General features: G+C 30.4%; 1 protein-coding gene across 1 annotated transcript in view; it reads left to right on the top strand.

Annotated features, from left to right (window-relative positions):
- DNAH5 (dynein axonemal heavy chain 5) overlaps positions 1-15,524 on the top strand; it is a 290,296-nt gene that overhangs the window by 255,271 nt on the left and 19,501 nt on the right. Inside the window, exons 76-78 of the mRNA XM_051973471.1 lie at positions 4,148-4,360; positions 8,526-8,678; positions 9,108-9,339. Of these exons, the coding sequence (XP_051829431.1) occupies positions 4,148-4,360; positions 8,526-8,678; positions 9,108-9,339 (598 nt within the window). The remainder of the gene's footprint in view (positions 1-4,147; positions 4,361-8,525; positions 8,679-9,107; positions 9,340-15,524) is intronic.

Below are 15,524 nucleotides of genomic sequence, written 5' to 3'. Positions count from 1 at the left end.
TCAGTTTGTTAAATGTTCATTTACTTCCTCTCCTTCCTCCCCCTTCTCCTCTCCCCCTTCCCCCCACTCCCCCCCAACCTCCATCCCCTGCCATTTAGGATTACACTTAACTTTGCTGGTTAAGTTATCCTTGGTTATAACCTAGATAGCATGTAAATTCTAAAGATATATATATATATATATATATATATATATATATATATATATATATATATATGTATATATATATATGTATATATGTATATATATGTATATGATATAAATTTCAGAATATATAAATTGTTTTTGTTCTTCTTGTTTCCAATAGTTTTTCTATTAATCTGGGAGTTTTGAAACTTGACTTTGATATTCCTGTAATTTTTCCTCCTATGATCTCTTTCAGGTGGTAATTGGTGAAGTTTATGTTCCTGTTTTGTTTGCCTTCTTGTTATAGAACTCCAAAGCAATCTTCCTTAATAATTTCTTATAATATTGTATTGAAATTCTTTTTTATCATAATTTTCTGATGGTTATTTTATATTCTTATTATTTTATTCTTATTTTTATATTATTTCTCCTTGATTTCTTCTCCAGATCAATTGTTTTTGATGAGATATTTCACTTTCTTTTCTATTTTTTAATTTTTAATTTTTTTCTATGATTCCTTGGTTTCTTAGAATGTCATTTGCTTCCCCTTACCAATTCTAGTTTTCAAAGAATTACTTTTTTCCTTAAGTTTTTGATTCTCTGTTACAAATTGATTATATGCTTTGTACTTATATCTTTTATTTTGTGTTGTTCTCAGCAATTATTACTGTAAACAAGTTGTAGTCCTTCAAAAATAAGGTATAGGGAATGATGCCTGAAGTCTTAGTTCTTTTTTACTGTTACTTTCTGAGATTTGTCTCAAATCTTGGGCTCTTCTCTTTCTTGGAACTGAAACCAGGGACTCTCTTACTTGCAAGTGTTACAGCTAAGAATGTCTTCCCCTTCCTCCCCCCCCCCCCAGGATTCCACTCATCAGGTGTGCTAGCTCCTTCTCCCCACAGCCACAACCTGGGTCATAGATGTGCTTGGCATCCTTTGTCAGCATAAGATTCTTTCATCTCCTCTTATCTGTCAAACCTCTACATCATCTGCAAAATGAAAGTTTCTATGATTGAAGCTGACTCTTAACTCAACTGCCCCCCAGAACTTGTTTGTTGATTCTGCAGAGTTTGCCTGAAGAAATTTGCACTTTACTCAAGCTGAATCTCTGTCCTTGGAAACTGAGTCTCTGCTGGGATCTTCTCAAATTGTCTTAGAAAAGCAACTGCTTTGCTCCCTGTTTATTTCTGCTACTTTGAAGTGATGTATTTTTTTGTGGAGAAAATTTGGAAAGCTGAAAATTTCCCAGAATCCTCTCTATTTTTTTAAAAGAAATGTATGCATGTGTGTACAAGTGTTGCACATACATGAACATGTATGGATATGTAAATTCCATAAGCTTAGGGATTGTTTTATTCTTTGTACTTATATCCCCAGCATTAGAACAGTGCCTAGTATATAGTAGGTACTTAATCAATGCTTATTGATCAATTTATACTCAGTATGTGAAAATTTGTATAGGGAAGCCATAGAGTGATGAATCACTTATTAGCTGCACTTCTTTGTTCTTTGGGGGAGATTCTCATTTTTTTAAAAAAATTCCTTTTTCCCTGCTTTCTACTTTGCATTTGATTCTGTTCATTTTTCCCTGTTTCCTTAAAAATATTCCCTCTTTTTATTTCTTTGGCATGGCAATCTCTTATTCTTCCAACTGTCAATTCCTTTTTGATTTCATCCTCTTGTTTCCATTCGGAATCCTTTCTCTCAATATAACTATTATCAAACACTATTAGCCCTCTTTTCTCATTCAGAGCTTTTATACACACACACACACACACACACACACACTTATTGATATGTTTTCTTTTTATAAAATATTTATAGATTATATAGTTTTCCTGTAAAATCTAATTATTTCCCAAGTTTAAGAGAATCATTCTCCCATGAATTCCTGTAGAATAAATATTATGTGTATCCCTTATGATATGTCAGAGTATAGTTTATATTAAGATTCTTTTTTTTATCTCCAAATTTAGAAGTACTTTCAGAATGGGGACTAAGTCTTCTTCATAATCTATACCTAGGAACATAAATGGCCATAGCAGGCACTGAAATATTGTAGTAGTAGTAGTAGTAGTATCTAGTACTTAATGACTTCTTTACTTTACTTTAAATGCTTTTAAAATACTTTTAAATATCTTTTAAACTACTTTAATACTATATTTCAGATTTATAGTATTAAATTTTCTCATAAATAAGCATTTCTATATATGTATGTTTAGATTATTCCCTGTAGCTCTTTGAATGAAAGAATCCACATCATTAAAGCAATATGGACTGGATTTGTGATTTCATTTTTTTTTCAATTAAAAGTATTTTTAATTACACATAAAGATATTCAGCATTTACTTTTATGATGTTTTGAGTTCCAATTTTTTCCTTCTCCCAAACATCCTTCTTCCCTTCCCAAAATAGCAATCTGATATAGGATATATATATATATATATATATACACACACACACACACACACACACACACACACACACACACACACACAATCCTATTAATCTTATTTCCACATTAGTCATGTTGTAGAAAAAAAAAAGAATCAGAACAAATGGGAAAAACTATGAGAAAGCAAAAAAAAAGTTTACTTTATTTGGCATTCAGACTCCATATTATATTCTCTTGATGTGGACAGTGTTTTCCTTTATGAGTCTTTTAAAAGTGTGATTTTCTTTTTAGAAAACTCACTTTCTCTTCTTCCTCCTTGGCCTCCTCCTCATTTTCCTCTTTTTTCCTCTTCCTCCTTCTCCTCCTCTTCTTCCTCTTCTTCCTCCTCTTCCTTATCCTCTTCCTCCTCCTCCTCTTCTCTTTTTCCTCCTCCTCCTCCTCCTTCTTCTCCTCCATCTTCATCTTCACCATGTTGTTGTTGTCTCCTGTCCCAAAGACAGAAATAATTTACTTTTGTCCTGTGTAATTTTAATTTTTTATTTCTTGAAATATAGCTCTGAAAAACAGGCTTTAAAAAAGTCCATTGTGTTTTAAATGGGATTGCTTGACTATGCTTGTAAGCTCAAATCATTCTGGCATCCTATTGAATGGTTAATAATAGACCCAATCTAAGTCTCTGTGGCTTATTATTTAGGTTTTAAGGTTTTGAAATAAGTGGAAGTAGCAGTTATTTTCTGTTCTGGCCAGAAACTCTGAGCATCTTTCTCTCTTAGATTTATATCTCTGGAATGGTAAATTGGGCCATCTTTTGTCTCAACTTTTCTCTAGCCCTTTGTTATTGAATGGACATGGCCTCAGACAAACTGTGGCTTGGGAAAGGTTTTAATATAGAAAGGACAAAAGTAAACAATAGATGCTGAGCCATCACCAGTTTGTCTTGCTAGTGGACTTTGATAAATCTGGAGGAGAGAAGCTGATGACTTTGAGCAGCTCTACCTCACTCAAACCCAACTGATGTGTAAGTCAAGATATCACCATCTTATTGCCGTTGTTCCTTTTCAAAAATGAAAAAGGAACAACAACAACAACAAAAAACCATTTGTATAGCACTTATTATGTACTAAGTAATATATTATGCATTGTTCAGATATTATCATTTTATCCTTACAACAATCCTGGGAGGTAGGTTATTATTATCTTATTTTCTAGAAGAAACTGAGCCAAACAGATTAAGTTTCTTACGTTTCACACAGATATCAAATATCAGAGGCTGGATTTGAACTTAGATTTGCCTGTCTCCAGGCCCAGTATTCTATCCACTGTTTTCAGGCAACTGCCTGCTAAGTGATTGAATAATCACTTCTTTACAAAAATGTAGGGGTACCTTTTGTATCTCTTTATGGCACTGAAATAGCTTATTTTTCTCTGAATGAAAGGAAGAATATGATCAGTAACATATGTCAGCTTTATCTTTTCCATTGCAAATAATAAATATTATGTATTGAATTGTAAAAATTCTTCCCTTCCCTTTACCTCCTCCTTCCCAAGAATGCTAGGGAACAAACTCTATAGTGTCATTAATAGTTGTCTAATTTTTAATGAGTCTTTTTATTTTCTCCACAATAGGTAAAAGATAGGTTGCAAAAGATGGGACCATTACAACCTATGAACATCTTTCTTAGACAGGAGATAGACCGAATGCAACGAATAATAAGCTTGGTTCGAAGCACATTAACTGAGTTAAAACTTGCAATAGATGGCACCATCATCATGAGTGAAAATCTGAGAGATGCTTTGGATTGCATGTATGATGCTAGGATCCCTGCTCGTTGGAGAAAAGTAAGCATGAACCTGAAATGGTTAAGTTTCTCCTATTGGCTTATTGGGGTAATGTATGGCTCCTCAAAAAAAATGAAAGAACTAATATAGAGCTGGTTTTTGAAATGGGAAGAACTAGTTTCAAGTTCCATATCTTACACATGCTGGCTATGTGACCCAGGACAATTACTTAATTTCTTAAAGCCTTGGGCAACTTTCTAAAGTAGTAAACCACAAAGCAGTATCATTCTGTATTGGTAGGCGAAATTTCTCATTTCAGAATGCCATACAACAATGAAATAAAATATATGTACCTCTAAAAAGAAGTTACTATACTAAGTGGATTGAATTTTTTTCCATGTGGTCAGTAGAAAGCTAACTCCAAGTTATTTAAAGTACTCCTTGGGTTAGGAAGAGATGAATTTTTATCTTTGCATTTGGGTGGGATCTTTCAGTAGTAATGAAGGGGAGAGTTAACATATGACATAATACTTAGAAGAATTTCACATCTAAGTTTCATAGAGCCAATCAGAAGAAGTCATATTCTTTAAATATTTTAAATTTACAAAGACTTATAATTATTTACTAATTAATACTTAATGGGAAATAGGGAGATGGTATTGAATATTGATAAAGGGAGAAAAGAATAATGAGTATCATACGAGAAATATAAAATATTTTCAACTCTTAAATTATGAGTTGGAATAAAAACAACTTGTCTTATGGCTCCTTAAGTAGTAGAACACAGATTTCAATAAAGGATCTAGTAATATTTTCTAATAAATATTTCATTTAAAAAGTATTCAAATAAATAGATTTATTCATTTACACCTGACATTTCAAACTGAATATCCTATGGTCATTTCCAATTCATCATGTCCAAACCAAAATCATTATTTTCCATCTCCCTACCCACCCCATCCAAGCTTACCCTTTTTTTCCCCTCAAAAAAGGCACTAGTATGCTCCCAGTGTCCTAGATTTGTAACCTTGCTGTTACCTCTCACTCTCTTCATATTTGGGATAACATTTGTGATTATAAAATCTTTGACAAGTGTTGCTCTGAGAAAATCTTTTTATGGTCTTCCCCTCAAAAAGTAAATCTCAATTTATTGGCTTTCAGGCTAGGCTACAAAACATTCTCTTTGATTTAACTCATCCAAAATGGTAAGGATGGAAAGAATTCATTTTAAAATCATGATGTTTTTATGAAAATATTTAATCTAAACCACAGGATTATTGGAATGATGAATGAAATAGTATGGCATAATGGTTTTTAAGCTTTTAAGACAAAGAATTGACTTCAAGTTATAACTGTGCATTGGAGCCTAAATATCTTCTGAATTGTAGGCAGACTCCTAAATTGATTACTTTGACTTTTATAAATAAAATGAAAACAATATTTCACACATAAAATAAAATCTATAAAATCCATACATATTTGTGAATAGTGGTATCTTATTAATTACGAAGTCCTGCTGCAAAAAACAAAAACAAAACCCAAACCAAAAAACCTTCTTATAGCTCAAAAGAGACACAGAGTTCTGAGAAGCCAGTGAAGTTCAAACTGTGGCATATTTTGTCATGCTAGAAACACTTCAATTATGTATTCATTTCTATTTAATAAATATTTATTAAATGCTTACTATGGGGCAGGCATTATGCTAATCTCCAGAGTCAAGCCTGATAAAAATCATTATCTCCTGCCCTCAAGCCCTTTGCAGTCCAACGGGGGGAAGAGATTATATAAGAAGAAACTATAAAATGGAGGTTGAAGAAAGACCAAGGAGCATCTTGTTCCATGAAATTGGAACCATGTTGGGACCAACAGATCTGAAGATCCAAAGTGGAGTGAGGTTCAAAGTCTAGGTCTTGCCTTTTCTATAAAGGAAGATTTTAGATGGAATTTCATGTTCTCTAGTCAAAGAGAAATGGGGTTGAAGGAGATAGGAAGGTATTGAATATGTTCAAGACTGAATTGAACTGTTGAATGTAAAGATTTCTGGTGCTTCAGATATCCTGGGAGAAGCATCTTGTTCTATGAAATTGAAAGCAAGTAGAGTTGCATTCAGTGAAAATTTTTATTGTCAGAGCAGCCATTTAGCACAGTAGATAGAGCACTCACTCTGGAGTCCAGAGGGCCTAAATTCAAATCCAGTGTCAGATGCTTGACACTTACTAGCTGTGTGACCATAGGCAACTCCCTTAATTCCTGTTGCCAAAAAAAAAAAAAAAAAAAAAAAAAAAAAAAAAAAAAAACAAACAAAAAAAAAAAACCAAAAACAAAAACAAAAAAAAACAAGAAAAGAAAAATTATATTCTCATAAAAGACTGTAATACAAAAATGCTTATTACCAATAAGCTGAGCATTTAATTAACCCCCCCTCCCAACAACCTAGTATTTATAATTGTTTGGCCTTGCAAAGCATTTTACAAATATCCAAGTGGCAGGAAAGTCAAGCAAGGATAGTAATAATTGTAATTTTTAGATTTTATATAACCATTAACTTACCTTCTAATACTCCAAATATATGATGATCAATTGAATATATGATAGGAGGGATTTAACCATAAATAGTGATTTTTAACATAAATAAAAACAAATGATAAAAAGTCAATTTCTGGTACAATGGAAGCATTGCTCATAGGTTCTTATTGAAAAGGCAAATAAAAGAGCTAACACAATTAGTTGTTTTATTATGAATCTATGGGCAACAACAAAAAACATCATATTAAGATATTAAGGGATATTTCTATTGCAGTGCCATTGATAAGCATTTGCAAAACAACAACAAACCCCACACAAAACAAAACAGATAAAACTTGCCAGGGAGATAGTTTCAACATATGCACTAGCATCTAACAAGACAAAAAAACTCCACAACCCCCCCCCCAAATTTTACACTTAAGTCAAAAAGCTTATAATAATTAGTTCAATAAATAATGCAATAAATCAATATATAATACAATATAAAGCAATATATAATATAATATAATGCAAGGTGGAGGATATGCTGAGGAAAATAGTTGAGATGTATAAAAAATTTTATAAATTATATAGAAGCATTATACCTTTACTGTACGAATACTTTCTTTACAAAAATAAAGTAGAGAACACTCAATGATAAGAGTGGATTTTCTGGTGGTCCTTTATACTATAGTATATATGCTATATTTAATGCACTAGTTTCTAAGAAATTAAAATGGAACATAATGGGTATGAGTAGACTGTAGAATGATAAAGAAGAAATGCATAAGACAAGTGTGTAAAGGATATTATTAGAAAAATATATTAATTTAAAGAGAATATAACAAAAGAAGGGATAAATGATGGCTAGCCTGTATGCTCTGCAGATATTCAGACAAAGTTGAGAAATCCAGAAATGAGTCCTTGGATTGTTAAGTGGATAGACCCTCTCTGGAGATTGGACAAGAGATTCAAATGAATAAAAGAATGGACTGATTGTGAGCTGCTCATTTGGAAGGAATACACATAATTGAGAATATAGTTCATTTGTATCACTGAAGTAAAGGAGTCATTTTAAACATAATAAAATTTCTATGCCAAATGGAATGCTGAAAGTGAGTTCAGTAGAATTAGCTTTTTTATTAAAGAAAAAGTAAGGGTGATAAAAAATCAACTTTCATATTTTTTTCATTCATCAGAGAAAGCAGGCAATTAATTTGAAGGGTGGCTGAGGAATGTAGACTGGTTTTTAATCTTATTAAAAATGAAAGGTGATGAAAGATTTGTACAATTTACCAGAGAATGTATTTTTAAATAGCCCAGCTAGGTGGCATAGTATATAAAAGATAAGACCTGGATTCAGGAAAGTCTGAGTTAAAATCTGATCTCAAACACTTTCTAGCTGTATGAATCTGGGGTATGTTACATTTCCCTCAATTTCCTCTTTGTAAAATAAGCTTGGAAAAAAGTGCTAAATCCACTCTAGAACTTTTTTTTTTTTTTTTTTTTTTTTTTTTTACCAAGAAAACCCCAAATGAGGTTGTGAAGAACTGATCACAACTGAAAAGACTCAACAATAGCAAATCTTTTAAAATACTGATTCATTAGCATGATGCCTGATACATAGCAAGTGCTTCATACATATTTTTGTCTGACATTAATTGAATCTGTATAAATTGTTCATGTTTCTGGAACATTTATAATTTTGCTTCTTTTTTAGGCATCTTGGATTTCAAGTACACTGGGTTTCTGGTTTACAGAACTCTTAGAAAGAAATTGCCAATTTAATGTTTGGCTTTTTGATGGCCGACCAAACTGCTTTTGGATGACAGGTTTTTTTAACCCTCAAGGGTTTCTAACAGCAATGAAACAGGTAAAAATTATAATTTGAACACATAGTAATTCTATAATTTTCTGCTATAAACTTTTATTCTTTCTTGACTATTTTGAGGCATATGATAAAGCTGAAGAATGACATTAGTGAAATTTCTTGATATTAAGACATCAAGATAAAGCTAGTATGTCATCCCTAAAACATCCATTTAAATTTTTAATGTAATTTTTTATTTCCAAGTTTGATTATATTTCTAAAAACTCTAAACCAAAACCATTGTCAGCACATAAATTATGCCTTGTGAGGAATTTTTTCACATCTTGTCAAATAATCCTCTATTTCTTTGCAATTAGAAGAGTTGCTTGTTCTAATGTCTCCTTTTTAAAATTAGTTTTATCTTTATTATGAAAAATTAGCTCTCTGATTTACTTGTTCTGTTTTTGTATTTTTTATTCTTTCCTTGAATAGGAAATAACTCGAGCCAACAAAGGATGGGCATTGGACAGTATGGTACTTTGCAATGAAGTCACCAAATGGATGAAAGATGATATTTCTGCTCCTCCAACTGAGGGTGTCTATGTTTATGGGCTCTACCTAGAAGGTGCTGGATGGGATAAACGGAATGTGAAACTCATTGAATCAAAACCTAAAGTGCTCTTTGAATTGATGCCCATCATAAGGATACACGCAGAAAACAATAGTAAGTGATTTGGCTTATTTTATAATTCTTGATATTATGAAAAACTCACCTGGTAAATTGTTTATTTTGTCAGACTATAAATATTTTAGTGAAGCAGAGTGGAACTGTGGGATGGGAAGAAGACTGAAGCCAAAGGACATAGTGTTAAATCTCATCTCTGTCATTTTACTATTTGTATGACCTTAGGTAAACAATTTATTTCCTTCTTCTCCACCTCTCTTTCCTCATTTGTTCAGTGAAGGAGCTTGGACTAGAAGGATTACTAGATTTCTTTTAGTTTTAGTAAGGGCTATATAAATTTTGTAGGTTACATTTACAACTATATATATATTAAAGATTTTGTGTTAGGTGGTAGTAAGTGGAAATGCAATTTCATCACTGTAGGGAATCCTTAGGAAGGAAGCTGATTCTATCAAAAAAGGTTAGGACATGCTCTACAATTTAGTGTCATATGCATCAGAAGGAGCATTTGGATTTATATCTTGAGTCTAAAAGCATTATGCTTAATGATATCCTCTCTTTCTTCATTTTTTGGAGGTATTAATCATTCAAGTAATTATCAAGCATTTATTAAATACAAAATATATTTTTGGAATTGTTTAGGTGATAGAAATACAAAAGCAGAAAATTCATTTTTCTTAAAAAAAAACACAAAACATCCTTAGGACATAAAATTAATTGTGATATTGTTACATCAAAAGGTATACACAGTTTGATTGTCTTTTTGGCATCATTCCAAATTGATCTCCAGAATGGTTAGATCATTTCATAACTCCACAAGTGCATTAGTGTTTCAATTTTCCCACAATCCCTCCAACATTTATTACTTTCCTTTTATGTCATATTAGTCAATCTGATAGGTCTATCTATCTAACTATCATCTATCATCTATCTTTTTTTTAGTTTGTAGCTATTACTATTTCTACTGTGTCATGTTTTTGAAGGTTGGTGACACTCAAATAATCTAAATGTACCTCTCACTTTACCTTTTCCTTGGTCATTCTTATCTTAGGTTCTGAGACAATCAAAGGACTTATTATGATATTTTACTTGCTAAATCTAATGGTAAAAATTGAAATGTTATCTTCATTTATATATATGTGTATACACACACACACACACACACACACACACACACACACACACACACACACATATATATATATATTAGTTCTCATACCAATTGATTACATTAACAAGAAAATTATTTCCCAATATTTTTTTCTAATCCCTCTTTATATAAATCTCACTGATTTCCTAGACTTCAAAAAACATTGTTACTGGCTATATAATTTATCAACACTTTAATAGCAATTAACAATAGCAACCAAGTCATTTACAAGGTATTAATTGTGGGAAAGAGAATAGTAAGTACCACTTCAAAACAAAACTATTTGTTTTTGTTCTTTACGTTTCAATTCTGGAAACACAGTCCCACCATTTAATTCTCTCATGATACAAATTAAAATATTTTCAAGAATCTTTTTTCATTTTTTTTACAAATAAGGGTTTAACTCAGTTCTTTAAGGCAGAAATTCTCTCATTCCTTTAAATCTGTAATTTCATGGTCTCTCCATCTAATACAGTAACACTCTCTCCAGAATAACAGTTTATCTTCTAGTCTTTCAATATTTTATTATATAAATGATAAAGTTACAGTATTTATAACCTTTTCAAGACTTTTGCAATAAGTAGTAAATTATTATCAAAATAGTTGTAGTTAACAGAAACATTGCTTGCTTCTGCTTTCATTTAATATCTTTATATATATATATATATTTCCCATTTTTCCATTATCTAAATTTATAATTTATTATAGTGCACAAGCATCTATTGTGCTTTTAGATTATAGGTTTTTTAATTGTTCTCCAATAATTGGACACATTGGAGAGCTTTTAGTTTTTTTTTTTTTAAACTATGACAAATTCATTGTCAGGAATATTTTTGTATAGATAGGACTTTTCACCCCCAATCTACATGTCCTTTTTTTATAATCTTAATTAAGGGCACACTAGGAAAGGGGATCACAGACAATATCACTAACATTTTAAGAACATATCTTCTATCTACAGCTGTATCAGCATTGAATTTATGATTTTTGAACATTTGTTAACTTTAATGGATGTAAGACATTATTTCAAATTTGCTTTAATTTGCATATTTCATCTTGTGAGAGTTTAAACAATTTTTTCAAGTAGATGTTGAAAATCTGTTTTTCTCTTTGGGGAAATGATTATTTCAATATTTTTCTCTTACTGTCTTGGAATAAATTTTTCTTTTTTAAAATGTGTGCCAAATAATGATAAACCTTAAATTTCCTCATGCCTGTAATTTTTTTAGTGTTGATATTTCTAAAATTATGTTGAATAGTAATAATGAGATTATGCCTGATGAAAATAAACTTTTCCCCTCTTTTTTTAAACAAGATTTTTACATAATTATAATTTAAAATGATGATATTTTTATTTTTAATTCATTGGTTTTTTTTGGCAAAAATGTTTTATATAAACTAATCCATACATCTTTTCCTCTATTTTTTCTATTTCTATAAGATGAATCTATCATTACTTTTATAATTAAAAACTAACCATTAACCTTTAATATAACCATTAATCTTTTAGAATTTGTTGTAATATATTTTAATGAGAAATGAATCTAGTTTCATTTTTACCATAGTCCTTTTTCTTCCCATCAGTTCTTATTTAATAATCAGTGCTTTCAATTTCCCCATTTCACTGGTAGTTTATCAAATGATAGTCTATTATATCAGGTTCTAATTGAGGAATAACTTTTCCATTCCATTAATTTATTTGTTCATTTAAAAAATCCACTACCAGATAATTTGGGCAATTATCACTTTATAGTGGAATTTTTGTTCTGGCATTGGAAATCATGCAATATTTATATATATATTCCTTCATAATTTCTCTTGGTAGTCTTCCTCATCTGTTTTTTCATGTAAATTTAATTACCATTTAATTTAATTCTATGAAATAGTTCAATACATTACTTTAAAATTTGTGAATTAATCTGGGTTGTTATCCTTATTATATCTGCTCAACTTGCCACATAATTTGGATAATATTCCAACCATTTTTCTCTGTTAAATTATTTTATAGTTTTTATAGTTTTTTTACATATGTCTTGTGTATGTCATGATAGATTATTGTCAAAATATTTGATACATATTTTATTTATAGAATTGGCACTTTCTTTTACTCTCAATGAAATTCTTTTTGTTAGTGATGATGATTTTTATGAGTGTGTGCATATATATATATATATGTACCTGAGTTGCTGATGTTACTTATATTAATTAATTTTTATACTGTTGATATTTTTAAAATTATACTGAATATTAATGATGAGATTAGCCTTGATGAAGATAGTTCTGATGAGAATAGTATCTTAATTAGATAGCCTTTAATGTTTTCCTATTAATAATTAAGTCAATATTTCAAATCAAATCTTAAGAAAAAATTCTATTCCTCTTCTTTTGATTGTGTCATATAAGTCAGTCTTTTTGTTGTTCGTCATTTCAGTCTTGTCCAACTTTTCATGACCACATTTGGAATATTGTTGGCGAAGATACTGGAATAATTTGCCATTTCCTTCTCCAGCTTGTTTTACAGATGAGAAAATGGCGGCAAAGAGGATTAAATGACTTGCTCAGGGTTATACAATTATTTTAAGATGCCAGGTTTGAACTCTGGGAGATAAAATTTCCTGGCTCCAAGCCCAACACTTCCCATTATACCATCTAGCTACTATATCAATGCTCTAGTTCATTAATGGTTTTTTCTGCATCTTTTATGTAATAATATATTTTTAATTGATATTATTATCCTATTCCTTTTTCCTACCATCTATCCATCCTTACAAGCTTAAAATATATTATTTTGATAGTTATTTTATATTTTTGTGTATTCTGCTTGCTGGTATTTTTGTATTTAGTATTTCTTAATAGAATTGACCTGTAATTCATTTTCTATGCTTTGTTTTTGACAAGACTGGCAATCAGAATTGTATTTGCCTCACATAAAGTTTTGTCTTGATGTATCTTTCTTTTGGAGGGGTATTATTTAATTACAGACAAGAGTGAAAAAATACAGACTTAGAATAGATTCAGTTATAGGTTTAATTCATGTCTTTGATAGTTAATTGTTTGACTGGGGCAAATTACTTAGCCTCTAGGATTCCTAATTTCCCCATTGATAATACAGGGATAATGATATCTATAATACTTTTCTCACAAGCTTGGTGAGAATGAATTGAAATAATCATTTGAAGTGCTCTATACATCTTAAAATGCTTTATAAATATCAACTAAAGAGAGTATAGGATAGCAATATTTTTTCTTCAAATATGTGATAATGTTCATACAGATCTATGGGTCTTGGTAGTTTATTATTGTTTCTGTGTTATTTATCCCTTCTCATTTAACAGTTGAGGAATTAAGGGCCAGATTTAAGTGACTTGAGCAATGTCATATAGGAGAAAATAAATATCCTATATTCACATGGAGCACATTTGTTTCCTTCAATTACTTGCAATATCATAAATATTAGTTTGTTGCCATATTTAAATATGTGTGTATATATGTCTGTATGTGTGTAGATATAGATAGATAGTGTCTGTTTCTACTTGTCAACTTATTGTTGCATTTTGGTTTTTATTCCATCACCATTTTTTCAATTTTTAAATGGGGAAATACAATGTTCTTGAATTTACATTAAAAATTATAGTTGTCAAACTTGAACTTCTCTCTATGATACTTTGTTAAATTATTAATTATTTATTTTGTGAGAAGACATCATGACTTAAGATCATTAAGGTAGCCTCAGAGCATCAGATATGGGATTTGAATCCAAGTCACATAACCAGGGCAGATGCTCATCTGCTATACCATACTTCAACTCTGTTCTTTTATATGCTTTCCCTTTTTCTGTCTTCCTTCTTTACATATTTTCCTTGTCAAATTTACGTGCAATTTATTAGTAAATTAACATATAATGTAATGCTATTATTTTCTTATTTTAAAAAACTTTTTATTCTCAAAACATATGCATAGTTTTCAACATTCACCTTTGCAAAATCTTATGCTCCAAATTTTTTTCTTTCTTCCTTTTCCCCACCCAGATGGCAAATAATCCTATATAGGTTAAACATGTGAAATGCTGTTATTTTCAATTTCCCAGCAATAAATCATATTTGCAAAATAACTTTATTAATGCCATTAATCTTGGCTTTTTTTAGTTTTTCTTCTCAAAAGTTATTTTAAGCTTGCTTTAAATTTCAATTACTTATCAGAAATTTTAAATGGTAATTAAAAAAAAACTTTAAAAAAGAGTGGTCATAATCAGAGTATGTTTTAGGAATGAATTGTTAAATCTCATAAACTTGAAAGTCTGAATTATGATGACTCAACCCCAAAGTCCAAGATAAGAACTCTCCTGACCCTAATTTCTACCCCTCCCCTTTTCTCTTAGTAGTTTTTATTTCAGAAGTCTTGCTTCTAGATGTCAGAAATTAGAAGAGTATGACATAGATATTTTCTTCTCATTCTAAATTTGAAACAAGAATGGAGATAGTAGTTCCTTTAGTCATTGGATAAGTGACTTCTGTCTATAAGACAAATGATCCAGTTTATATTGTAACCTATGATTTGAGGGGCTTAGTTTGTCAGTTTTTATATGATAAACATGTGGCTTATCACTATATGTTAATTGCTTCTCTCAGTATTTTGAAATACTGAAGAAATTGTATTTTTAGAGATAAAAATCAAAGGTTCGTTTGGCCAAATATAGTTTATTTTTTTCCACTTACATTGGTATTTTCATTACCATCTTTTTTTATGTGAAAAAGTATTATAAAATGAAATAAAAATTCTTTTCATATTGTATATTTAAAATTTTTAGGTTATTTATAATTAGGCTGTAAACTCCTTTCAGATTTAATATTGAATATCTCGATGTGAGAATAGTAAAATAATAATTTTAAATAAATTCAATTCTTGATTATTCAAGAAAAGATTATTCAATTTGTCAATGAACTGTACTTCCCCACCAGGCGTCAGTCAGGTTTAATGCTCATTAGCAGCAGATAAAGGAGGAAATAAAACCAGCGCAGAACTAGTGACTGATCTTTGTCTTTTTTGTGATATTTTCTTTTTAAATTCATGTTTC

This window comes from Antechinus flavipes, chromosome 1 (assembly GCF_016432865.1).
Source record: "Antechinus flavipes isolate AdamAnt ecotype Samford, QLD, Australia chromosome 1, AdamAnt_v2, whole genome shotgun sequence".
Classification (NCBI taxonomy): domain Eukaryota; kingdom Metazoa; phylum Chordata; class Mammalia; order Dasyuromorphia; family Dasyuridae; genus Antechinus; species Antechinus flavipes.
The sequence above is the reverse complement of the archived record's forward strand: the minus strand, read 5'-3'. Positions and strand labels throughout refer to the sequence as shown.